General features: G+C 38.8%; 2 protein-coding genes across 2 annotated transcripts; both read left to right on the top strand.

Moving 5' to 3' along the window:
* The first annotated feature begins 3,426 nt into the window (after window positions 1–3,426).
* On the top strand, window positions 3,427–6,706 carry LOC103515206 (membrane-bound alkaline phosphatase-like). Its single transcript, XM_017446546.2, has 5 exons — window positions 3,427–3,679; window positions 4,153–4,345; window positions 5,422–5,597; window positions 5,956–6,160; window positions 6,693–6,706. The coding sequence occupies exons 1-5, from the start codon at window positions 3,533–3,535 to the stop codon at window positions 6,704–6,706; spliced, it is 735 nt and encodes a 244-aa protein (XP_017302035.1). The 5' UTR covers window positions 3,427–3,532.
* On the top strand, window positions 6,572–26,540 carry LOC103515205 (glucose-6-phosphate 1-epimerase). Its single transcript, XM_008480133.3, has 9 exons — window positions 6,572–7,325; window positions 8,398–8,449; window positions 17,906–17,964; window positions 21,761–21,834; window positions 22,277–22,320; window positions 23,881–24,061; window positions 25,095–25,251; window positions 25,843–25,991; window positions 26,295–26,540. The coding sequence occupies exons 1-9, from the start codon at window positions 7,256–7,258 to the stop codon at window positions 26,301–26,303; spliced, it is 795 nt and encodes a 264-aa protein (XP_008478355.1). The 5' UTR covers window positions 6,572–7,255; the 3' UTR covers window positions 26,304–26,540.
* Window positions 26,541–27,435: the final 895 nt, after the last annotated feature.

Raw genomic sequence — 27,435 nt, 5'->3', positions numbered from 1 at the left:
CAATACCTGGACTACTGGCCTCTCCTAATAAATTAGGTAGGTACATAGGTATTCTTTAACCACGATCGAATAAACTACGGGCTAAAAAAATCCCGGAGGGACGGACCCAGCTTGTTGTACTCAAATTCAAATTCGTGACTGGAGGTACATAGGTAGGAAAAGTGGGAAGAGATAAAAGAAGTTTTCAACCGATCTATACTACATATATACCTATAGGTGGATATAAACAAATTTAATGTACAACATAATGTTTGTAAGTGAATCGAGAGAGAGAGAGAGAGAGAGAGAGAGAGAGAGAGAGAGAGAGAGAGAGAGAGAGAGAGAGAGATAGATATTCGAGGAAAAAAGAGATCGACAGTGAAGACCGTCGGAGAAAGAGAGGGAACGAGTTACCTTATTCAAAGAAAAATCACCACAAATTGTAACATTGAATATAAAAGGGACCACTTGAAAAATGAAAATACCAAGAGATATCAATAACACGGAGAAAAATAAATCTACATACATCAATATACTTTAGCCTGTTATACGAACGCTCGGAACATATTTCGTGCCCTATGTTGCTGTCAAAGCCCGAAGGAAAGATATCCGAGCACATGGGAGAATTCCTAATTCTCCAGGACCTAGGTGAATGATCTGATTCAAAAATTGAAAATAGTCTATGACAATTTGTAGAAACACGTGGTAGAGGCAAGAGAGTTCTATGTTTCGACGATTTTGCATTCGGTTTGTCTGTCTGTCTATTTCACAATGACTCTCGAACGGATGGATATAATTTGTTTTTAGGTCATCTTTCACCATCTTTTGGGTCATCACCTCATCACATCGGGGTACATCTTTTGAGTAATTTCTACAAGATCACTGCCATTGACAATCGTTCCAACCATCCAATGGGAGTGATAGCACACCAAACCAACGGTAAGACGTCACTGTAGAAACCGTACGCGATTTTTTTTTTTTTGGAGTTTTGGAGTGATGAGACAAAGTTCCCTGAAACTCCTCAGAATGTGTAACATAGGCATTTAATATCATTTCAAAACGTGATGGGGAGATGGAAAGCACACAACAAGAAAGTCAGAGGGGTTTTTTCTCTCGCTAAAGTGTTTTTTTCCCTCCGAGCTTTCTATTTCCACTTGCCACATTTATATCATACGTAATATTCTCAAAGGTAACTAACCCTAACGGAGGGAAATATTTATAAAGAGAATAAAATATCTCCAGTGGATTATGCCTACACCTCAATCAAATCCAGTGAGCCTGAACGCGCGATAATAGGTATTTTAGACTTTGCTTAACCTTCTTTGGAATGCTCCTTGTCCCTTGGTTTCTTTTGTTGTTGTTAAGAATCTGCGAGTAGGAGGGGTAGTTGGTATTCTTGAGACCGTGATCAAGTCGAACTTCGATCCGATGGTATTACACATATTTGTGGGAAAAACTGGCAGTATCACTCGTATTTATGAACAAGAATGATCGTTCTTAGATCAGTCTCAAGTCAAAATTGACCAATCAAATGCCTTGAGACTATGCTTAGCACGAACTTAAGAGCCAGCATTTTGTTCATAAATATGGGTGTTACCTTGTTGTGAAAAAAGTTACAATAAAAAAAAAGTACAAAATCTCTTTCTTGATTTGTCTCCACAGTGGGCAGTCCAGATACTGACCTTGTGGACTAGGAAGTCCCGATTCTGGCCTTGTGTTAACATCCCTGGCCTCCAGTAGCATTCCAGTCCACTTGTACAAAATTTAATTCTGTACGGCTATAAATCTAATTGACTATAGTCAACGAACTGGAGAACTGGTCTGGTCTGGACTGTCATTGGACGCCAGTATTGTTTGTACAAAAGGCCAATTGTTGGTCTACCTTCATATTGGTCTCTTATAAGGTGGCCCCTATTGGCCAGTTGGACAAAATACGTACCTACCTACCTTCTTTAGTACAGCTGCAAATTGATTCTAACCAACTAACTGGACTGGAATGTCACTAGAAGCCAGTGTTTGCACTAGGCCACTAGTTGGACTACTGGCCTCTCCTAATCCAGCCATTACTGACGGGAGCATCTCAGTGTAAAAAAAGTAATATTACTCGATATTAGCATCAGTATCAGTGAGAAAGAATAATTATGTACAATGGGGCTCACAATGTCTTCACGTCAGTCTCCATTGGAAGTTGATACTTCTTCTCTTTAGGTTGTCTCGTTGCCTTTTCTCTTACCAGTGTCTTGGTCGTCGTGATTGTCAGTTATTATTTTAATCTAGGAAATAATCAACAACTGAATAAATAATGAACTTTTCAAAATAACTTGTTTACATTTTCGCATACCGGGTGCCGTGTTTCATGTTGTACAACCCGGTTGTGTTTTGTTTTAGGCCGTAATTTTTTTTGTAACATTGGTATCCTCACCCCTCCCACAATTTTTGTGTAAGAAGATGAAGAAGTAAGTATGTATGTACAATGTACATATGTAGGTACAAACTTTGTAATTTTGGTGTGACCTTTTAACATGAAAAGACCACATCTTCAATTAAAACAACGGGAAAAGAAAGAGATCCTGGACTATCAAATTTTACAAGCTAAAGTACCTCGGATATATCACAATCACGAGGCATGGGCAAATGTTCTCCTTCAATCAATAACCAAAGCCAAAATTCATGACAAAGCAGAGGACCACAGGACGAAGAACGATCTCCTGGCTGAGGACCTAAGGGCGTGGCACGGGAAAACATTCAACAAGTCATGTAAATTAGCAACCAACAATGTTAAGATAGCCTTGCTGAACAGCAATATTTGACATAAATATGCACCAATAACAGAGAATATAGCTAGAAAGACCACTTGAGAAATTACACCAAACCTGTACACGAGGAAGCTCACTACAAATCGTCCACCAAACCTGTGAGCTTCATGGCAAAGCAACCCTATATGCAGATTTGATATTAGAAGAAAATAAAATATTTAAATTGAAAATTGAACTTCCATCCATGAGTAGCTTCACGGCAAAGCAACCCTATATGCAGATTTGATATTAGAAGAAAATAAAATATTTAAATTGAAAATTGAACTTCCATCCATGAGTATATAAAATATAATATAGAAACAAACAGCTGATTGACATCGTGTCAGTTCCATGTTTAATTTATGCATCTTTGTATTAGAAAGACTTATGTCTACGGCTTCAGACGTATTCGTTCTTTTCTGACTTCGAAAACTTTTATAAGATTGACAATAAAACTTGTAATGTCAAATAGTCAATTGTTGCATACTACTATTATTGTGGTCAAATTCTCAAATTATATTGAGGATAAAATTCCACACCTCGGCTGGGATTGAACCCACGCCCTCCTGTTTTCCAGGCGAGCGCCTTGACCAGTACACCACCGAGGTACTGCAAAAGTAGGTACATATCTGCTCACTTTTCGATCATTTTAACCCATTCTGTCCCCAGAGCCCAACTACTGGCAGCAGGTCGGTCTCCACGAGCTCAAGTTCAAACTGAACAAACCTCTCATCAAGGGAGAGGCAAAGAATGTGATCATGTTCCTAGGGGACGGTATGTCCCTGCCCACCATTACGGCCGCCAGGATCTACAAGGGTCAATTAGGAGAACGGGGCCCTGATGAACCCCGGGGGGAGCAAGATCATCTCTCCTTTGAGAATTTCCCCTTCACTGGGATGGCCAAGGTAAAGCGGGTTGGACTTTTGTAATGTGGGGGCCACGTTTTCGAGTTTTAATAAAATTTTATGGGTGCCTTTTATTGAATGGCACCACTTAATGGTGCAAAGGTGCAGACCAATAAAAAGGTAACACAATCCTGACCCAATGTTGTGACTTTACCGATAGATAAATAGGCACTAAGGGACCTATCCTTGATATCCTTGTCCCTAAGGGACTTTAGCTAAATAATTGAAACTCACATAATTAATTCGTTCAATATCGGTGAGTTAGGGTAGAAACACACTACCATCACGTCACGTCACGTGATAGTACTGTGGCTGTCCTGGACGAAATTATCTACAATATTATAGGAAAACTTACTTTGAACTATGTCTTTCTGACTGCCCATGACTTCACGTGACAAGATGGTAGTGTGTTTTTACCTGTACTCTGAGAGGCCCATGTGACAGAATCTTTTCTTCTGTTTTTCCTCCTATAGACATACTGTGTGGACCAGCAGACGGCCGATTCAGCGTGCACAGCCACCGCCTATCTGTGCGGGGTTAAAAACAACTTCGGGACCATAGGGGTTAACTCTAAAATCTCGAGGAAGAATTGTGAGGGCATGAAGAACCCGGAATATTTCACGACCAGCATTCTGAAGTGGGCGCAGGACTTTGGCAAATCTACAGGTGAGGACTATTTTGTTACTTCCCCTATTTTACTTTCAGTCGGCATACTTATGTAATTATGGGGGTACATAGAAGTATCCTTCTCGAAGATTCCGAACTAGAGTCTTGCGATCGGGTGTACCCTGGACCGTTATTTTTAACGACTAATCCTTCAACACCGGGTCATCCATTTTTTAAATAATAGCCAACCATTGGATTAATCAGATAAGACCGGACACGGAAAGTAAGACCTATGTCGTGATGCAAAAAGAAATCCGAAACTCGAGAATAATTTGTTCATTTTCAGAGGTTTCATTTAATAATTTGCTCATTTATAGGAAATTGGATTACAAATTACCCTATGGCATGTGAGACTTTTTTTTTGTTGTTGTTAAAAAAGACCGCCGTTTTTATTTCGTAGCAATGGAACAACTGCTACATTAGACGCTTGTGGCCTGTGTCGTAGCATGCCCCCCATCCGGTAGTATGCCTCTCATAAATCTTATAATTATAGCTATGAAAAATTTGCATGGATCTCTTTGCCTGACATTTCGTAATTATAAGCCGCACAATTCGTAAACGACATGTGCCACCAGGGCCGTAAATAGGGTGGGGGGGGGCAGGCTTTTATTTAGTTCCTTTACTGTGGGCTGGACTCTGAAACTTTGGAGCACCCCTCTGGAAAATTTGGAGCTCAACTCTGAACTATAACTGTAGTAATAGAAAGTAAAAATTTGGAGGTGACTCCCTGTTTGGACTCCCACCTCGATAAAATCCTGCATAGGTACGCACCTGGCTTATAATTAATAAATATTAGCTAATAAATCTAAATATTATAGATATTTAGTAAACCTAATACATACCTACCATGTAATTTAGTTCTTGGATCACAGTCAATTTTCAATGTTAATTTTTTTTCCTTGATGTTCAAGGTGGATCTTTGATTGAGTACCTACTGTTGCTTGAACTTTTTTAATTGATTAATAATTGATTATGTTTCTTTGATTGAGTAATATTGATTGAGCTTTTTTGATCTTTGATTCCATAATCACGAACTTGTTATTAATTCCCTCGTTGGTTCTCGGGTGGGATTCCAGGCGTCGTCACAACTACCAGAGTAACGCATGCGTCACCCGCAGGTACGTATGCGCACACGGCGGAGAGAGACTGGGAATGTGATGCGGATATCAAGAAGGATCCGGAGCGGATTGGAAACGGATGTAAGGACATTGCGTACCAACTGGTCAAGGATGACCCCGGACGGAGGATCAAGGTAACGGGTTAATGGGACGGATGATCTAGGTAGCTAATGGGTTAATTCCAGTCAAAAGTTTCCTCATAGGTATCAATCGTTCCTAGGAAGAAGGACTTAATCTTAATGCAAAGATAACTGTATCAAATCTCTTTTGGAAAAACACATATTGGACATCTTGTTTTTTGCTTCAATGTTCTTCGTTATCTTTTACACTCAACGCATAGTCGATGTTGTGTACATGGTCTACGCCGTCGATCGACGAGCTGAAGATTTGAATCTCTATGTTGTCGAGGCAGTGTACGGTTTCAGTCGACGTTGATCGACTAATTTTGGACTTACCTTTATTCTAACCGGACCCAATTTTTCCTCTTTCAAGGTCATCATGGGAGGTGGTCGGGCCAAATTCCTGCCAGTGTCTTCTAAGGATGATGAGGGCAATGTTGGAGAGAGGTCAGATGGACAGGACCTTATTAAGGAGTGGTTATTGGATAAGACCAACAGGACTAAGAAGGCCAAGTTCATTACGACAAGGCAACAGTTGCTTGAGTTGGACCCTAATAAGGGCACGGACTATCTGCTGGGTATGAACCTTTTTTTTTTCTTATCTTGGGCCAGCCATTCACCATCAGGTAGTACCTGTCAGGTCTACGTGATAGTGAGTAGCTGGCCTTATTCTTCACCAGGGCCTGGTTGACCTTAATCAGACCGGGATCCTGGATTTCAGCAGGGTATGGGGTAGGAATTCGAAAAGTGGCTTAAGCAGGGGTCATTCTCCAATTTTTATAGGCCATTATTTGCTTTACACCATTTGCTAATTCCTCTTTCCTCTCCTAGAGGACCTATTAAGTGTGCGGTTACTTTTTTTAAAAAAAGAGGTTTTCCTCGTATACCTATACAGCAAAAAAAATTGAATTTTATTTTAAAAATATTTTAAATTATTTATTTCACTGTAATATTTAAAAAAAAAAAAATAAAATTATAATTAGGTGAGTGGAAAAAAAAGTTGTTTATTTTTAATTTTTCCCAACGGATAATTTTTCTATTTTTCCTGAACTTTACGTAGGTACCGGTTTAACTTTTTAAAATTATCACATAAACCACGCAATTCGGCAGATTCGCGCAATTAGAAAGTTCTGAAATTCGCAGTCCAATTCTTCGCGATCCTCACAAAGTCCGTCCCAGTATAGCCAAATTTTTAGCGGATTATCTGGTTGAACTAGAAAACGTTTGATATTAATTACCTACCAACCGTCTATTTCGTCATATTTCGCGTTTTGAAAACCGTCAAAATCGTCAAATAGGTACATCGTATTTCGGAAAACGTCGAAATTCCGATTATCAGCTCGTAAAACAGCCCGTTTTGAACGGTTTTGGTCCGTTCAACAAATCAGAAAAATCGTGTTTCGCCCAATGTAAACGGTCTGATAAAACCCGAGAGCATTCAACTTGTAAATCAACCCGTTTTGGTAACAAAAATCCCTAGTTTTTCCGCCCAAAATCGCCCCATTTCACCTGATTTTCCAGCTCATGGGCCCCGTTTCTGGGTAACCTCCCTTTCGACGTCCAACGAGCGTCATTTCCGTCGTCTTTTCGTGACGTTCCTCCTCTTGAGTTGCCAGTTGGGGGCGTGTTCCCAAAACCAGCGTCGCAAAGTAACAGAGGCCTATTCACCGAAAATGGCGCTGGCTACGAGTGTTGTCATGATGGACCGCGGGAACAATACGACTTGCACGATCAACTTGCATGGTAAGTGAGAATTTGCACGAAGAACTTGCATGCTAAAAAGTAAAATTGTCAAGTAGGTTATGCCTGGTTAGAAGATATAAGATAAATAATACGACTTGTATGATCAACTTGCATGGTAAGTAAAGAACTTGCATGGTATTTGGGAGCTTGCACGAAAAATTAGCTCATTAGGAATAATACCTATGCCTTGATCGATTAAACTTGCAAGGTGAGGACTTGCACGCTCAACTTGTATGGTAAGTGCAAAACTTTCATGGTAAGTAATTTGCACTATTGAAAGTTGCATGGTAAGTAAGAACTTGTACGATCAACTTGCATGGTAAGTAAGAAGGCTTGCCCGATCAACTTGCATGGTAAGTAGGGACTTGTACGATTAACTTGCATGGTAAGTAAAGAAAATTTCTGGAGTGGAATTCTTTGCCATCACCATCATTCACGAGAAGAAGAAGGAGAAGAGGAAGAAGAAGGAGAGGATGAAGAAGAAGGAGAGGATGAAGAAGGAGAAGGAGAGGATGAAGAAGAGGAGGAAGAAGAAGAAGAAGGAGAGGATGAAGAAGAAGAATAGAATGACATTATACGAAAAAAAAGAAGAAGCTAAAAAAACACACACATTCTAAAACTAAACCAAATTTCTCAGCGCCCGCTAATCCGCTATTCACAAACCGAACTCAAAACTCCATGCAAAAAAAATTCCACGTGTAGAAGACAAACACACCAGACATGTATGTACCTATATCGTATATCGGAGATATAGTAAATGGTAAAATGTATCTTAGTAGATATACATACTTACTATACAGGCATGGACGAAACGATCGTCGATCGGGAACCCATTTTTGGTTTATCGCCAGTTTTCTCGGGCTATTTTTGGCTTAAATCATTTTTTTTTTTTTTAGAGATTTGATAGAGGGAACTGTAACTGAGTGAAGCACCTTTTTTTTTTTTTTTTTTTTTTCTTTTTTTTTAACCCATTTTAAAATGTGCGTTTTGTAATACGGACCATACCTATAGTAAGCGATAATGCGACCCTTTCTGTTGCACTGACACACCTCTGCTTCTTTCTGTTTCACAGGAGCCACAGTTGTGTCGTGGAGGGTTAACAATCAGGAACAGCTGTTTGTCAGGTAAGTCGAAATATGTAACCCTTTTCCCTAGTTAGCTTGGTTGGTAGCGCGTCTGCCTTGTAAGCGCTGAGCCGCGGGTTAGATTCCCGCCCGGGCCGGATTTTATCCTGAGTGGATAATGTTCGTTCTCGGAACGGCTGGCTTTCTCCTATCCTGTCTTCCTTCTCTCTTCGATTTTCGGGACGATAAGACCATAGCAGTTACAGTTCCCTCTGTCAAACCTCTTAAAAAAAAAAAACATCAATAATTAGGGTTTTTAGTGACGGAGGCTTTACCCTCCATTGGGCGATAAGCTATAACCTGTCTAATCGCATACTTCACGGAGAGAAAAACTAGGGTGCCGAAAGAGTGACTGGGTTCCAGCACTCTAATATTGAACTCTATATCGGGAAGCTCGACAATGTTATATGGACCGACTGACAGACACCGAAGCGATTACAATAGCCCGTCCACTATACCTTTTTTTATTACTATCGTAATAATAAAGGAAGGACGGGCTGAAAAGGAGAATGGAATAAAGAGGAGATGGAGGAGAAGAAGGAACTAAAAGGGAGAAGAGGAGAAAGGAGAGAAAGAAGAGGATAAATATAAAGAGGAGGAAGATGAGAAAAATAGGTGAGTAGTGGAAGGAGGAAATTAAAAGAAAAAGGAGAAAGAGGAGGAATATGAAAGAAAAAACTAGAGAAAAATGAGAAAGAAAGGCAGAGAAAAAGGAATATAAAGAGGATAATAAGAAGAAGACAATGAAAAGGAGAACGAAGAGTAAATTTCAAGAAAAAAAGAAGAAGAAGAAGAAGAAGAAGAAAGAGCAGAAAAAAAACACGGAATAAAAATCTCCACACAATTTTCTCGTGAGAACAAGCAATGGTTTTTCTCCCACTCTTTCTTTCCCCCCTCCTCCCTTTCCCCTATCTTTTTCTCCTCTACCTCGCTATATTTCCCTCTATCCCCTTATCTTTCACCACGATATCTACCCAACTTATGTACTTAATCCCACACTATCACCAGATTTTTTTTCCCTCCTTCCACACTTTATCTCCCCTGTTATTTCTCTAATATTATCTAATTAAATCAGGTCCGAACTCAGGAGGGAAAAGATGTGGCAAAGGGGTCTGGAAGACCAAGAATTTAAAGACTTGAGGCTTAGAATTTGGAGGTTATGGAAAATTTTAGGTCGTTTTCACTAACTACAGGTACATACAAAGAAGTTTTCAGAGCTTTTTGCCGTTTTAGATATAACGAAAATTATGAAAAAAGTGTTAGTTAATTTTTTTAGCCCTTTTAATTGTGTTAGTTTTTTAAGCCCTAGTTTTTTTTAGCCCTATAGTTTTTAAGCCCTAGTTTTTGAGCTTTAGTTAATTTTTTAAGCCCTAGTTTTTTTAGCCCTATAGTTTTTAAGCCCTAGTTAGGTATGTGTGATACGATTTATTGAAAAGTTAGCCTGATGATTTTTAATCGGCTTCCAATTTCCATTTCTCTCTCTCTCTCTCTTTCTTTCTCTGAGTACATTTTTTTTGTCGATCATGGGAATCGAACCCTTTCATTCTGCATGCCAAGCTAGCACGTTACCACAGATCTTAACAGGAGTATCCCTCCTATTTGTTAAAACAAGGCCTGATAACCTAAGGGATATAATGTGGTGTATGAAATTGTACAAATAATAAAGACACGAAGAAAAAATTAAAAGAAAAACACAAAACTCAAAGAAAAAACCCGAAGTGAGGAAAAAAAAAGAGAAGGAGGAGAAGAAGAAGAGGAGAAAACCAGAAAGAGGGAGAGGGCAAAGAGGGAAAGAAAGAGACAAAGAATTTTAAGAGGACATTTTAATAGAAAAGAATGAGCACACAAGTACCTTGCAGAGATAAAGAGAGAGAGGGAGCTAATCTTGTAATCTCCTCTCTCACTCTTCCCCTTCTCCTGCCTCTCTCTTTCTCTCCCTCTTTACCTTTCTCTCTCTCTCTCTCTCTCCCTCTTCCCTCTCTCTCCCTCTTCCCTCTCTCTCTCTGCCCCATCCCTTTATCGCTTTAGTTCCTCTCTCTTCTCCTTCTTATTCATTATCTTCTTTCTCCCTCTTCCTCTCTCTCTCTCTCCTTCATTATCGTCCTTTTCTCTTAACGTTCTCTTCTTAACCACTTATATCTTTAGGGACTATCGGAGCAAAGGGACTTTTCAGTCCTATTCAAGCGGTTTATAAACAAGATTATCGTCTTTTTCACCTTTCTTCCTCTCCCTCTATCTCTCTCTCTCTCTATTTCTTTTTTTGCTCTCTCTCTCACTCCATTCCTTTGTCTCTTTCCCTTTCTATTTGTCTCTCTCTTATCTATTATTTTGTCTTTAGTGAATTCTTAAATGTAATTACGAGACAATGAAATGAGGATGAGCTCTACCGACAGCTGTTCTCAACCTTTCTTAGCCAACCTCAGTGGTATACTCGTAATAGTAGTAGTGCTTATTTATACTGCTCGCATAGGACTGAAAAGTCCCTTTACTCTAGCAGTAGGCTACTACTATTATTGTGGTCAAATTCTCAAATTATATGAGGATAAAATTCCATACCTCGGCTGGGATTGAACCCACGCCCTCCTGTTTACCAGGCGAGCGCCTTGACCACTACACCACCGAGCGACCACTAGACCAGCATTCCAACCACCTAAGTAAGGGAAGTAACCCAATAATAGAGTTCTTCAATCCTAACTTGTGGCACCCTATCACTTTTTTTACTTCCTATGACAATAAGATGAGAAAGTATCATTTCTCAGTGTTATTTGTTTTCCAACTGTTGTTTCAAGTGGGTAGGTACTAGGTTTAAAAGTTAAAACTCAAGCTTCACTTCCTTCGATCAAAAAAAAGCCACCCTCCCAAATCCTACCCCATCCTTGTCTTAACCACACTCAAAAAAAGAAAAAAAACACACGAGACTTTGTGTTGCCATGGTAACGGAAACTGGAGCTTCGGTTTTTTCATTCAAATCGAAAAGGACGCAAAAAACCGTCGAAAACTTTGTAACGGACAAAAAAAGAGGAGAAGACAAGATGGTGGGGGAGGAAACTTGAAAGAGATTAGTAGAGGGGAAAGCGGAGGAGAGAGAGAGGAGGAGGAGAAAAAGAGAGAGAAAGAGAGAGAGGGGAGAGAAAGAGAGGGTGACAGCTTGGGTGTAAAATGTGCTAAGAGATAAAATCCGCCCCGGGCGGGAATCGAACCTGCGGCCTAGCGCTTACAAGGCAGACGCGCTACCAACTAAGCTAAATAGGCTGGCAGGGTTACAAATTAATATTTGATGTTCTCTGGAAAAGGTTGGCCAATTGGCCATGCCTGATCTACAGTATTTATCGGATATAGTGATAGGTCAAGCACACATAACACCGGGCACAGGTTATGTGAAAGGTATGTCCAGGTTTTTGAACTAATAAGATAATTACAGGGTGGCCTTGTTCGTAGGTTCTCGAGAAGATCGCGTTCTTATTCCGTTGTCCATGTCTCGGATTTTGTAATTTATCTCATCAATTGTTTTTTTTTTTTTTGTTTGTTTTTTTTTGAGATCTTTCTCCTATTTCAAAAAAAAATCCAAAATCTCGCGGCACACCTAAGGCGCCGCCCTCACAGTTTGAGAGCCACTGATCTGCATATTCATCGACCCCATTTAAATTCATCAGGACAATGAATCACGGAAGGGTGAGATGGCAGGATTTACATCTCGATAAGATTAAAAAGGGGTTAAAATTGACTAAGAATATATCTAATATGAAATATCTTAAGGATGGATTACTTATCTTCAAATTAAAGTTAGATTACCCATACTAAAGGTCATAAGATCAGAATAGTTACTTGAAAACTTTGTATACCTACCTATAATCGTAGAAAAATACATGTATAATATGGAAAGACACTGTCTTTAGGAGCTTTCTCAAAAAAAGTTGAACTTTTGCGCGTGGTTAGTTCCGGATGGGTGACCATCTAGAAACCTTGTTAAATAAGTTAGTATTGTGTCTCTTCTCGCCGATCTGATGAGATGCTCGGGATGGGCATGCTACGACACAGTGTGGTCTGTGTCGTAGCATGCCCACGCGTCCAATGAACCAGTTGTTTCATTGCTACGAAATAAAAACAGCGGTGAAACACTCATCTTTTTTTTTTTTTTTTTTTCTTTTTTTTTAACCCATTTTAAAATGTGCGTTTTGTAATACGGACCATACCTATAGTAAGCGATAATGCGACCCTTTCTGTTGCACTGACACACCTCTGCTTCTTTCTGTTTCACAGGAGCCACAGTTGTGTCGTGGAGGGTTAACAATCAGGAACAGCTGTTTGTCAGGTAAGTCGAAATATGTAACCCTTTTCCCTAGTTAGCTTGGTTGGTAGCGCGTCTGCCTTGTAAGCGCTGAGCCGCGGGTTAGATTCCCGCCCGGGCCGGATTTTATCCTGAGTGGATAATGTTCGTTCTCGGAACGGCTGGCTTTCTCCTATCCTGTCTTCCTTCTCTCTTCGATTTTCGGGACGATAAGACCATAGCAGTTACAGTTCCCTCTGTCAAACCTCTTAAAAAAAAAAAACATCAATAATTAGGGTTTTTAGTGACGGAGGCTTTACCCTCCATTGGGCGATAAGCTATAACCTGTCTAATCGCATACTTCACGGAGAGAAAAACTAGGGTGCCGAAAGAGTGACTGGGTTCCAGCACTCTAATATTGAACTCTATATCGGGAAGCTCGAGTAATCAATTTTTTTTTTTTTTTTTTTTTTTTTAGATACAGGGACCTCCAACTGGTAAAGTCTTTTTGTTGAAGTGAAGCCCCTTCTCTCGCAGAATGAAGCGGTAGGTGAGTCGAAACCTGGTGAAAGGGGGAAAAATAAGTTTTTTTTTTTTTTTTTTTTTTCAATATAGGTTTGATAGAGGGAACTGTAACTGCAAAGGTCTTATCGTCCCGAAAACGAGAGAAGGAAAACAGGATGGGAGAAAGCCAGCCGTTCCGAGAACGAACATTATCCGGTCAGAATAAAATCCGCCCCGGGTGGGAATGGAACCCGCGGCCCAGCGCTTACAAGGCAGACATGCTACCAACCAAAAGGCTGGCGAAAGAAGGAGAGAAAGCGAGAGAGAGAGAAAATGAGAGAGAGGGAAAGAGAGAGAGAGAGAAGGAAGGAGATAAAGACAGAGAGAGGAATCGTACATTCCAGTGGTTTTAGCTGACCACTCGTTGTCATGGGAACGGACAGTGCGTTTTTTTTTTTTTTTTTAGTTTTTAGCAAGGAGGGTCTTTATTCATTAAAAAAAAAGTACAAACATTTCCTAATGCGCTTTTGACTCTAATTTGTAATTTGTCTCCCGAAAAAGCAAAGTTTTGTCCTCTTATTTGTTTTAATCCTGTCAAAGGCTTCTATGGTAGCGCGTCTGCCTTGTAAGCACCAGGTCACGGGTTCGACTCCCGCCCGGGGCAGTTTTTATCCGAAACAGATAAGGTTCGTTCTCGGAACGTCTGGCTTTCTCCTATCCTTTCTTCTCTCTTCGATTTCGGGACGAGAAGACCTTAGCAGTTACAGTTCCCTCTATCAAACCTCTTGAAAAAATAATAATAATTCTACCTAGATATTGATTCTAGCATTTCTAGCTGTATGTACGTAGGTATAAGTGCACGCTATAGGCTCTCGCACTATCTTGAACCGATATGGGTCACTGTATGTACGTAGGTAGCCACAAAAGTAAGTAAGTAAGTACCTATTAATTATTCGGTACCTACCTATGTATACCTACCTACGTATTGTAGGTACAGGTGTAAATGTATTGTATACCATGTCTGTTTTTTGTAGATAAGAACTAAACCAATGAAAACACACTCTTATCATTTTACAAGTATTTACCTACTTTCCTACCTAGGTGTGGGAACTGATATGATCTAATTCTAATATATAAAAAGTAAAAATGAATATTTGTGTGATCATTTTGAAGCTCAATCAGCTCCTTCTGGATGTCTTCTGGCACATCTTCAACGGAAAACCGAAAATTTACAGGAGTAGGAAAAAAATATACCTATATATATAAGTAGATTATTGGACGGCTTCGCGGACCACCTGAAACCTGCCCGCGGACCACCTATTGGTCCGCGGACCACCAGTTGGGAACCACTGCTCTAGATTAACATTAATTTTGAACTCCCTGTATAGGAGACCGGCCTCTGGAGAGAAGAAACCTTGAAATGTAACAGAACAACCAACATCATTAGATCAATAGATTACTAATCTGCCTGGCATTAGTAACCTATTCTAAAAACCTAGGTACATAGGTACCTACAATGCCTATTCTAGGGGTTTCCAACTTCCATGTGTATGCGGGCCACATGCTACATTGGGAGGTACTTCGCGGGCCACATTATGTTTATAGGGGAGCACCCCCCCCCCAAATTTTTCAGAAATGTAGTCCAATCGAATTTTGAGCGCCACAGGCGAAATTTTTCCAAAAGTATTTTTGCTTTTTTTTACATTTAGGTAAGTTTTGTACAAATCTCAAAAAGCTTCGCGGGCCACGAAAATGGTCTGGCGGGCCCGCGGGCCGCTAGTTGGGAATCCCTGACCTATTCTGATAGGGAGTAGGTACATTATACCTAGAATACTGTAACCTGTACCAGCTCAAGAACCTTGATAGAACTATCTTAGATTCATTACCTTAAGATTTGCCTCTCTCTTTCACGTGTTTTGGCACTAAAATCTGACCATCGAAAATTTGACCCGATTACATTACTTTCCTTCCTATAGGATAAGGAAAGTAAAAAAGTCAAGAAAAAAAAAATCAGAAAGAACAGCAAAGGGGAAATACCTAAATGGAAAATAAAGAAGTTGAAGAAGAGAGAGAATAAGATATGAATTTTTTGAACCTCAAAAGCAGATGAAAAAATCCTCAACTAGTCAAAAAACTCTTGCCGGAAGGAATGCAGAATTCGAGAGAAGAAAAAGAAGAAGAAGAAGGAGGAGAAGAAGAAGAAGAAGAAGAAGGAAAAAGAACAACAAGAAGAAGAAAAAGAAGAAGGAGGAAAAAGAAGAACAAGAAGAAGGGAAAAGAAAAAGAAAAAAAAAGAAGAAGAAAGAGTACAAGAAGGAGGAGAAGATGGAACCAAAAGAAAGAGGAGGAAGTGGGAAAGAGAGGTAGGGAGTAGAGGAAAAAAAGAGAAATTAAAGAAAGATATATATGAGAGAGAAGAGAGGAACAGAACTGAAGGAGAAAGAGGAAGAAAATGAGGAAGAAGAAGAGATAAAGGAAGAAAGGAGAAAGAGAGAGAGAGAGGAGAGAGAGAGGAGGGAGAGAGAGAGGAGAGAGAGAAAAAGAGAGAGGGAAAGAGAGAGAGAGAGAGAGAGAGAGAGAGAGAGAGAGAGAGAGAGGAAGAAGGGAAAGAGAAAGAACAAGATAATTTTCGGATCGAAAACGTTTGAAAAAAGACACACCAACCAGAAAACGGAGAAGTGTAAGTACATAAAAACAATGTTGATAAATGAGAGAGAAAAGTAGAGGGGAAAGGAAAGGAAGAAGAAGAAGGAGGAGGAGAGAGAGGAGGGAATAGAAGAAACAAGCTGGGCCCGTCCCTCCGGGAATTTTTTAGCTCGTAGTTTATTCGATCATGATTAGAGAAAATCAGTACCTATGTAGGTAGTAGGTACTTACCTAATTTGTTTAATATTCAGTTTATTCATAGGTCATCGCGAAAATTAGCTAGGCATAACTCATAAAGTTTCGTTTGTTTTCTTAGACCTTGTTTCTTTATTTATACGTTTTTTATATATAATATTGTGATTAGTGTGTCTTCTTTTGATATTTCACCGGTTTGCCGCCACACACGTTATGCCCGTCACTCATGTTCAGACCTGAGTCTGTCAGATGGTCTGACCGTGAGAAGTGGGCATTAGAATGCCCGCCATTTTATGTTGCTCACTGTTTTGCATAACATCTTTGAGATTGTGATCAAAATGTTCGTTTTCATCTTCGGCTTTGTGAAACATCATGGGGTTCTTGGAAAACTTAATAAGTTTGTTGTTGACTGGGGTACTGGGGTATGGATTGTGTTATCTATTGGTTATTGGTGGACAATTGGAACTACTGAGGAAGGTAATTGAATATCGGGTGTCCTTGAACTAAAAAGCTAAAGATTTCGAACTCTAAAAAGTTGTAGAAAGTGACTAGATTTTATTAATTCATACCATCGTTTGAATACAGTTTGATCCTGCCCTTCCCTAGAATCTCGTTTCCCTTTATAACTTCTGATATTACTCATTTATTAGCATCACCCATTCAGTTAATTTATAAATCTGACCTTTCGACACCTACATCTAATAGGGCGAGATAAAATATTACAGAAAATGAAAGCTATAATTAAATGAAGTTCTACTTTATAAATCAATAGAAAGTTTGGTTGACATTACGCCTAGTGGTTGGTTGACTTGCACTGGGCGTAGCTAGTGGATTATCATTGTGGAACAATCGGACTGATCTTCTGCCTTCTTCAGATATCAAATAATCTGTTCAAATCAAGGCGTCTCTACTGACGTGATGAAATTGAAACTGTTGATAGTTGAAGTTCAAGTAGAGACGCCTTGATTTGAACAGATTATTTGATATCTGAAGAAGGCAGAAGATCAGTCCGATTGTTCCACAATGATAATCCACTAGTTACGCCCAGTGCAAGTCAACCAACCACTGGGCGTAATGTCAACCAAACTTTCTATTGATTTATAAAGTAGAACTTCATTTAATTATAGCTTTCATTTTCTGTAATATTTTATCTCGCAACAATTGACTATTTGACATTACAAGTTTTATTGTCAATCTTTTAAAAGTTTTCTCTCTCTCTCTCTCTCTCTCTCTCTCTCTCTCTCTCTCTCTCTCTCTCTCTCTCTCTCTCTCTCGCCTTCTCTCTCTTTCTCTCTCTCTCTTGGCTTATCACCTGTGATAAGAGTAAAACAGTTTACATTATCATGGAACCAACGAAGTGGATTCTACGTTTTTCAAGAGTTTGGATAGACTGAACTGTAACTGCTAAGGTCTTATCGTCCCAAAAGCGAAGAGAGAAAAGGAAGACAGGATAGGATAAAGCCAGCCGTTCCGAGAACGACCGAACCTTATCTGTTTAAGATAAAATTCGCGCCGGGCGGGAATCCACGATCTTGGTATAAGGCAGATTCCTTCCAAGCTAAGTAGGTCCCCCAATTTTGATTGCTTAAAATAATTGTGCTTATTTCAGGAATCGGTCTTAATAGGCTGATGGTGGATTTCACCAACCTTCTGTCCAGCCTTAAACAGCCCGTTAGCTTAACAGCCCTGTTAAGCCTATACAAATCAAATGGAACTTAACTGGTTGTTAGCTTAACAAAAGTTTTAAGGACTGAATAAATTAAATATTGGTGAAATCCAATATGACTGTTGGAAATTTGGATCTAATATTACGAAATTACGAATCTATTTTGTTTTGCTTTCAGTAAATCTGCCGTGTTCGATGGAAAGCGACCAATCCGAGGAGGCATACCGATTGTATTCCGTAAGTATTATTTTGTGCGCTACCTAACCCTTTCAATATTTAGCCTGTTCAGCTACTTCTTGTGTAGCGAGTGTTTGTATGTATACATATAGTCAGGTAGGTATAGACTGTTTAGAGGGAACTGTAACAGTGAAGGTTTTATCGTCCCGAAAGCGAAGAGAGAAGGAAGACAGGATAGGAGAAAGCCAGTCGTTCCGAGAACGAACCTTATCCGTTCAGGATAAAATCCACCCCGGGCGGGAATCGAACCCGCGGCCTAGCGCTTACAAGGCAGACGCACTACCAACTAAGCTAACTAGGCTGGCGCAACCTACTTTGTAAGATTTGGTTGATTTTTTTTTTCTCTTTGCAATTCCTTTAATTGTTTAGTGCCTAAATAAATGGACATTCTGGGAAAGTATTTCGTTATGTGAATTTTAAGCTCAGTTTATAAAGCTCATGCGAAATTGACAACAAATGCATAACAACATATGTAGGTATACAGTAGACATACTACTATACATATGTATAATATCTTCACCTGTGCTAAATTTTGATGAAAAAAAAAATGGTTTCCACGTGGTTGACCGATCAGAATGAAGTTGAAACTTTCATGACAAATCAATAGCTACTTACTGACTTAGATAGTAGGTTGGTATGATACCTGTTTGATTATTTATTATTATTTATATGTTTTATTTTATTTTTTAGATTAGGTACCTAGGTACTAAATAGGTAGTGATAGGAAGAAGAGATATAGGTAGTGATAGGGACATCTCTAGGTAGGTACTTAACTTGGGTAGTTCATACGAAAAAATCTGGTGTGAACATCACACGACTTTCCTTATCCTATTGACTGATGCTTATTTGAGTGTTCTTTTACCCTAACTTTTACAATATCTCTAACAGTTTAGTCGGTATAGCTGTAAAATACCAAAAAACGGTCGAAATCCGTCCGAAAGCTGTAAAAATAGCGCCAACCGCAGCACCTATCTCAACCAAACGTTTTGTGTTGCATCCTTATAGAATAGAATAGAATACCTACGTACAAATACCAAAAAGTTCATGAGAAAAAAAGCAAAGAAGATTAAACCAGCTTCAGCCGGTTCTATAGCGGATTTCAAAGTTTTGCCAAAAATCTCTCTCTCTCCCTCTCTCTGTTTCTCTTTCTCTCTTAGTTTTTTTTGTGGTGGTAATTTGCCAAAAAAAAAAAAAAAAAAAAAAAAATGCATGAAAAAAACTTTGGTTTACTGAACCGGCGCGGAGTAAAAATTTGCGCGTGTACCTATCTTATGAGATTTTGAGAGAGAGAAAAAAAAATCAATCGATCTCTTCGATCTTCGATTACTTTGTTTGCATATTATGTACCTACTTTTTGTTCTTTATAGGGTAAGTGTACCATTTATTCGCCCACCTAAAAAACGTACCATTTATTGGCCATTACGTACCATTTACGCCACAAGTCTGAACTGGACGAAAATTTTCAAGATCCAATTTTCATCAAAAGAAAGGGGTTAAAGACTGCTATCGAACCAGTGCTATTCAAAAACTGTAGTCATAAAAACAAAAATTAGAAAAATAAATGTGGGCAGGTGGGCCAATAAATGGTACGTTTTTTAGGTGGGCGAATAAATGGTACACTTACCCTACCTAAGTAAATTAATTATAACTTTACTGTTCTTTAGTTAGGTAGGTAGGGACCTATAGAGAAGTAGGTATTTACCTAGCTAAGGTCCTCCTGTCAGGTCTACTTGACAGTGTGTGTGCTGATCAGGAATCAGGTAGACCTGACAGGCGGACCTTTTCCTGTCGGGTCTACCTGATTGTGAGTGGCAGGCGTTAGTAAATAGCGGGAACTTAGCCGCTTGGACCCTCTCACCAATTTGAGGTTTTTGACCCTCAAAGGAAAATTTGAGCACCGAAAAAGTTTACAAAACCATCGACCCTCGGCTCCTTTCTAGACGCCTACTAAGAAAGTAGAATAGAAAATACCCTGTTTTTACTGCCAGAATGAGACTGAAAAGTCCCTTTACTTCCGCAGTCTAAACAGGCAGGGGACTCAAAATGAGTCAGACACTTGACACAGAAAAAAATCAACCAAAAAAACAAATCCACGTGTAGAGAAGTAAAACCAGTTTCATTTAATGCAGATTTTTTTATTTTTTTCTGCTCGAATTTCAAGTGAAAGAATCAAAGAAGTTAAAAAAAATGTAATTTAGGGAAAAAAATCTGGTGTGAACATCACACGACTGTCGTTATCCTATTAGATTTATGGATTTTGCTCTGATGGTAATGAAAAGTACGTAGGTAGCTAGGGTATACTCTTTTTCCTGTGTTCAGACGGGGTCGGCGTTTTTCGTCAGCCTCTCTCAATCAGTCCTATAGGATGATTGCTTTTGATCTGACTTTTGGTTTTGACTACAAGTTCTCGTCCATCTGATGAGGGACATACTACGGGGCATGCTACGACACAGACCACATGCGTCTAATGTATAGCAGCTGTTTCATTTTGCTACGAAATAAAAACGCCGGTAAAACACTCATCTTTTAAATTAAAAAATAAACAGTTTACGAATGGATGCCCTTCGTCTGTGATACCTATTACTTTCCTTTATAGAATACCTACTGGAAAAAAGCTAAAAGTAGTTCGCCCCTCTGATGAATTTACCAATAGCCCCAGGTAGCTCAAATTTTGCAGAAAAATTTTTCCCTATTTGGTTTTTTTTAAAAAAAAAAAAAAAAAAAAAAAAAAAAAAACTACAAAGTTCACTAACTTAACACGGGATTCACTTTTACTTTTCTCTGCATAGCGTGGTTGCATAATTAGGGAACTTAGGAACACTCTGCCTCGTGGTGTGTTATTCAGACTAGAGTGCAAAAAACAATTCGCGCGTGGTTGAACCTGCCTGACCGATATTTGGGTCAGCTGGCTTTATTTCCGAGGAGTGAAAGATTGGCCTGCTAAAATGGTATTAAATTCTTGATAGAGGGAACTGTAAGGGTCCTTTCACATCTAGACTGCAACTTGTAGTATACGGCAGATTTCATGTTGAGGGCTACATAGTCTTATGGGCACTTAAACTTGAAGTTTAAGTGTGAACAGGCCCATAAGACTATGTAGCCCTCAACATGAAAACTGCCGTACACTACAAGTTGCAGTCTAGATGTGAAATCCGCCTAACTGCTAAGGTCTTACCGTCCCGAAATCAAAGAGAGAAGGACGGCAGCATAAGAGAAAGCCCGCTGTTCCGAGAACGAACCTTATCTGTTTGGATAAGACTTTATCGCCTCGGGCGGAAATACCGTGACCTAGAGCTTAACCTAGGTACCTACAAGGGAGACACGGTATCTTCCAAGATAATTAGGCTGACTTACAACCTTTTGTTGACGCACAACGCACATTATTTATTTTTTACTTTTTATTATTATTATTTTTTTTTATTATTATTTATATTTATTAGATATTTTTATTTTTTATTTTATTTGTCAAAAATACTAAAGGAGGCTCTTAGTAATGCTGTAATATCCACAAAACAAAGAGGCTCTCAGCTTCACACACAAAGAAATCATGATTCAGATTTTTTTTTTAATTATTAGTATTATTTTAAGTAATTACCTACCTATTTAATTTATATAACTTATTTACATTATTCTTACCGTTTTTATTATAATTGGATACTAGGTATTACCCGTTTTTATTATTATTGGATACTAGGATACCTACCTAGTATTCAATAATAATAAAAACGGTAAGAATAATGTTAATACATAGGATGTCTAATATAAACCTAACAAATAATAACTTATTTATTTTCAGCCCAATTCGGAGCCTGGGCATTCGGTCCCCAGCACGGGTTTGCACGGAACATCACGTGGACCGTTGAGAAACGAGTAGACTAGCCCATAATTTCCCAGTCGGGGTCAATCCCCGTCTGCTTGTTAGCCATTCAATTTGAAGCAAATTGCAAAAAATATTTCTCTTCTGTGGGGAATTACCTAGCTAGTACTCTAGTGTTCCAAACAAGCAAAAGCATCCTACTGGTTCAAAAAGCTTTTTCCTCTATTCAAAATTAAAGTTAACTTAGTACTTTCTTCAGTTTATTTCAAGTTTAAAGGCTGATTCACACGATAACTTGACGAGTTTAAGGCGACCAAATCACTGTTCTTTCTAGTTCCATTGATTTCGCACAGCTTGGGTAGTGTGAATAAGGCCTAAAATGAGTTTTAAATTTTCAAAATTCACTCTCCATAATTTTCAACTTATATGTATTCATATCCTAACGAAACCATTTTGGAAACCTGGATTCACCAATTTGTTTTCAACTTATTCCAGACAACCCTTCCTACTTTAAATCTTGGTCCTTTACCTTTTGTTGTGTAATGTAACAAATTTATATTGTATCCCCTCTCGGTAATTGTTCTTTCAAAAAATCTACTGTTAAGTTCGTTATGAATTCTCAAAAATCTTAATCTCCTGGAATTCTTGAGATCTTAATTTTCATAATTTTTGTGCCTTGTGTAATTTATTATTTTTTGTACATATATTTTTTAAAGAAAACATCAATAAATTTTAATTTTATTTTAATAGTAAAAAAAATCTTCGTGTTTTTCTTTTTCCAAAAAGATTTTGCTAGAAAAGAATAGTTTACTTCGTGTATATATCATAGTTTAGACTGAAAAGCTCCTTTACTCCAGCAGTCCAAAAATGGTTTGTTTTGGAGTTATGAAATCTAAGCCCAACATATTGCGGGATCCAGTTGCGACCAGTGACGGCATTACCAGTGTTAAAGTAGGTTATCAGAATAGTTCATAAGGAACAATGGTGTGATCCTTACAAATTGTGAAAACTGTAACATATTAGTGGTGAAGCTAAGTGCCTTTTCACTATTCTATGATTATCACAATAATACTATGATCCCCCTATACTGCTTTCATTGATTCTAATAAATTTCTCTAACTACTGTGATACTACTAGAGTGATTAGTTGATTACTTACTCATTAAACGCTCATTAACATAAAAGACTTCAAAAGTGACATCTACAAGCACTTATACTCTTATGTACCTACAAATCCTATAATATTCTTACCGAGGATGTAAGGAACATAGATACACAATACTGTTCTCTGTACATATCACAAGCGTCTAATGTAGCAGTTGTTCCATTGCTACGAAATAAAAACGGCGGTGGAACACTCATCTTAAAAAAAAAAAAGAAAAAATGGGGTAAGAATCTGGTCACATACTCGTATGCCCTCTTTAGCATCGGTCCTAGCAAGAAATAAGGCGTTGTATCTGTTAAGTTTAGTCATGCATTGTGTCAAGACTTCTTAATCACCTCTATTTTCCAATTTTCCCGTCAGATTGGGACTCACTTTTTCACATTTTGCCCACCTTTTGACTGTTCTCTGCCAATGGGTAGTATTTTGACTTTTTTATATACCTACGACTTTCAGTTTGTTATTTTGTTTCTTGTACCTCTTTGTAAATATTGTAAAATTCTAATAAAGAGTTATATAATAATAATATAATAATATTAATATTATAAGAACGATAATAATATAATAATACTTTCTTTCTTTTAAGTGGCAGGGTTCTCCTGGAGGAACTCTTCCACCCAACCACTAAATTTTTCTTTCACCGTGAGCCTTTAAGATATTTCACCAGGGAGGTCTTGAATGCCCCTTTTTTTCCAATTCTTCATGGCACATTTGGCCCTCGGGGATCAAGAGCCTCCGCTGTTTCGAGGTTTCACTGTAGTGCATGTGCATTCAACGTGCTTATTGCTTCTGGCTACAACATCATTTTTTTTTTTTTTTTTAAAGATGAGTGTTTCACCGCCGTTTTTATTTCGTAGCGATGAAACAACTGCTACATTGGACGCTTTCTGTATCTTTCCCTATTTGGACATTTTCTGTATCTTTCCCTATTTCGCCAGGTTTCGACTGACCTACCGTCTGATTCTGCGCGAGAAGGAACTTCACTTCAACATCGGTGTTTACAACCCTAGCAACGACCTGGCGTTCAACTTTAACCTTCTCCTGCACACCTACCTCAAAGTTCCCGACGTCCGGCGGTGCCAGGTGAACGGTCTGTATGGGTGTCACTACATTGACAAGGTAAGGGTTAAATCTCTTTTTTTTCTACTTTACTTTTTCCCGCTCAATCGGGGTTATACTTACTTACTTTCCGTTTCCGGAACCACCTTTTTTTTTTTTTTTGAAGAGGTTTGACAGAGGGAACTGCAACTGCCATGGTCCCATCGTCCCGAAATCGAAGAGAGGAGGAAGACAGAATAGGAGAAAGCCAGCCGTTCCGAGAACGAACATTATCCCATCAGAATAAAATCCGCCCCGGGCGGGAATCGAACCCGCGGCCTAGCGCTTACAAGGCAGACGCACTACCAACTAAGCTAACTAGGCTGGCGAACCACCTTTAAATCTTGAATATCCAGAAGTTTGCAACTTGAACAGCTCTCTGGTTGGCTTCCTTTAGGTCATCGTGTGTGCAGGTATTCTCCAATTGTTCACAGTTGTGAAGATGTTGTTCAATCGGGGTTATTAAAGGTACAAATACACTACCATCACGTCACGTGAACTCATGGGGAGTCAGAAAGATGTAGTTCAAAGTTTTCCCATAATATTGTAGGTAGTGTGTTTCTACCTTAAGATGATGCATAGAGCCAACCTAGTTAGCTTGGAGAGTAGCGTGATGACCAAGTTAGATTTGAAAAGCGTCTGCTCTGTAAGCGCCAAGACGCGGATTTCCCCCCGGGCCTGGGGCGAACGACAAGTTAGAACGGGCTTTTAATGTTGATATGGGAACTTCAGAGAGTTACTGAGTCTTCAATAGATTCGTTTGTTTGTCTGTTTGTTTGTCTGTTTATTTGTTTGTTTGTTTATGTTATATTTTACCTGCCTCGGTGGTGTAGTGGTCAAGACGCTCGTCTGGTAAACAGGAGGGCGTGGGTTCGATACTAGCCGAGGCATGGAATTTATCCTCACTTATTTGAGAATTCGACCACATAATAATCGAGCTCTAAGGGTTAGGTGGTAGAGAACGCCTAAGGCGTTAACCTCGCCTAGTGGTTACCGTCCACTCAGGAGTCTATTATTATTATTACTGACTTCGTTTTTGTTTCCACCGTTCCAGGTGCTAGACAACCAACTGTTTCGTGAGACGCGTGAAACGGTTTCGGTGAGTTCTCTAACGGATCGCATCTATCAGAACACTTGCCAGGAGCATGTGGTCACCAATGTGGTGTCCGGAAGGAAGATGAGGCTCCAGAAGTACAATTTCCCCGACACCGGTGAGTTATCAAACGCTAAAGTTATGAAATAGGTAACTACAAAACTTATTACCTTTATATGATACAGTGGATACACGTTCCATGGATACAGGAACGTGTATCCATTGTATCATATAAAGGTAATAAGTTTTGTAGTTACCTATTTCATAACTTTATAACCTAGGATGTCTAATATAAATATATTTAATAATTATCAAACGCTGTTATAAGTCATTGCATCGGTGATTTGTCAAACGCTCTGTTGTTCTCCGCTATAATGAGTAATCAAACGCATATATGCTATAATTCATAGCATCGGTGAGTTATCAAACGCTGTTACGCTTACGCCTATGTATAAGTCATTGCATCGGTAAGTTATCAAACGATCTGACTCTGTGCTACAAGTCACCGTATCAAACAGTATCGGTGATTTTTCAAAGTGATTTTTCAAACGCTCTCTGTTATTCGACTCTGGGTCAACTTGGATTTTTCACAACTTTTTACGTAGGAATCGACCTTTTATTAATAATATTTTCCCAATTGCAACTCCTCCATTATTTTATTTTAATCTGACCCATGATTATCTTTAATTTTTTTTTCTGTCCCGTGCAGTCATATGGAATCCGTGGGACACGGGACGGGACATGAAGGACTTCGGGGACGACGAGTATCCCAACATGATCTGTGTGGAGGCAGGTCACGTGACGAGTCCCGTACTGTTACATCCTGGGACTACGTTTGAAGCTAGCCAAATACTACAGGTAAAAATGCTAGATAAAAAGCGTAAAAAAAAGGTAGCCAAATACTATGTAGGTAAAAAAAAGCTAAATAAAACCCGTATTTTATCCTACTTAGCGTACAACACGCATAAAACGCTGAAAAAACGCTTATAAATCCTAGAGGTAAAGTAAAAAATACAATGTGATTTCTCAATATTTAGCCGAAACCATGACACAACTGTAGTTAGACTTATGTACTTTATCATGGACACTCGTTGCTATGTTGAAAGCTCAGAAGAGGTTAGGTAGTGTGGACGCACCTTAACTTCTCCCGTTCATTTCCAGGTTATGTGAGTGGAAAGCTCGTCCAGCTCCGGACAGAGGCGCTGCCTCCAGCCCTCCTCCTCGCACAACCGAAACAAAGCTCTCTCGGGCCTCATCCACACTTCACAGCCATGGATGTGTCCCCCCGTCCAAAACGTCCCCCCCACACCACCACCCTGTAGACACAGCTATACGGGGTGCTCCATCTGCTCTCTGAACTTGTAAATAAAAAGGGGGAACATGATCTGGTTCTATTATTTTTCTAAAGAAAAACACACCCCGTCATGAGAAAGAAGATTTCCAAAGTAATGATTTTTTTTTTTTTTTTTTTTTTTGAGCATCCACCCTCAACGATGTCTGACGAGTTTACTCTATTTTTTTTTTTTTTTTTTTTTTTTTTTGAGCATCCACCCTCAACGATGTCTGACGAGTTTACTCTTTCAAAATATTTTTAAATAAGTTGGTACATACCTATGTACCTAAAACGAGTTAAAAAATTTATTCGTTTTATTTTTACTTTATTTGATATTAAAAAAAACTCTATAAATATCTATGTAGGTATTTACCTAATTTTAAGTTATTTCATAGATTTCTAGTTTATTTGGAACTATTTTCCGCTCTCCATTTTTATTCCATATTCTTAATTTTACCTTACTTTATATTTTTGTGCAATACATTCTGTAAAATATTGTTGTTTTGTTTCATTGTAATTCCATCCCTTTCTCTTTTCTTTTTAGAAGAGGTTTGATAGAGTCTTGTTTCTAAGGTCTTAGTTTTATCGTCCCAAAATCGAAGAGAGAAATGAGAGAACGAAGACAGGATAGGAAAAAGCCAGCCGTTTCGAGAACGAACAGGTATCTTTTGAGGATAAAATACGCTGCGGACCGGAATCAAACCCGCGGCCTAGCGCTTAAAAAATAAAAAGAGGTTCCTTTCAATAACACGAACCAAACTAGATGTCTAAATTTGGTACCTACTATTTGAAATAGAGAACGAAGGTGTTTTTCAAATTTATATTAGATCAACCACAAATAATGTAAAATAAACAAAACTTTTTTCAGAATATTTTTACGATTTTTTTCTACCGAGATATTTTAGTTTGAAATTCAAATCTCCGATTTTCCCGCGGAAACGCTCTTTCCTTTATTTTTGTCAAATAAAC

The sequence above is a fragment of the Diaphorina citri genome, unplaced genomic scaffold (assembly GCF_000475195.1).
Source record: "Diaphorina citri unplaced genomic scaffold, Diaci psyllid genome assembly version 1.1 scaffold1296, whole genome shotgun sequence".
Taxonomy (NCBI): domain Eukaryota; kingdom Metazoa; phylum Arthropoda; class Insecta; order Hemiptera; family Psyllidae; genus Diaphorina; species Diaphorina citri.
This window is presented reverse-complemented; position numbering and strand designations above follow the sequence as displayed.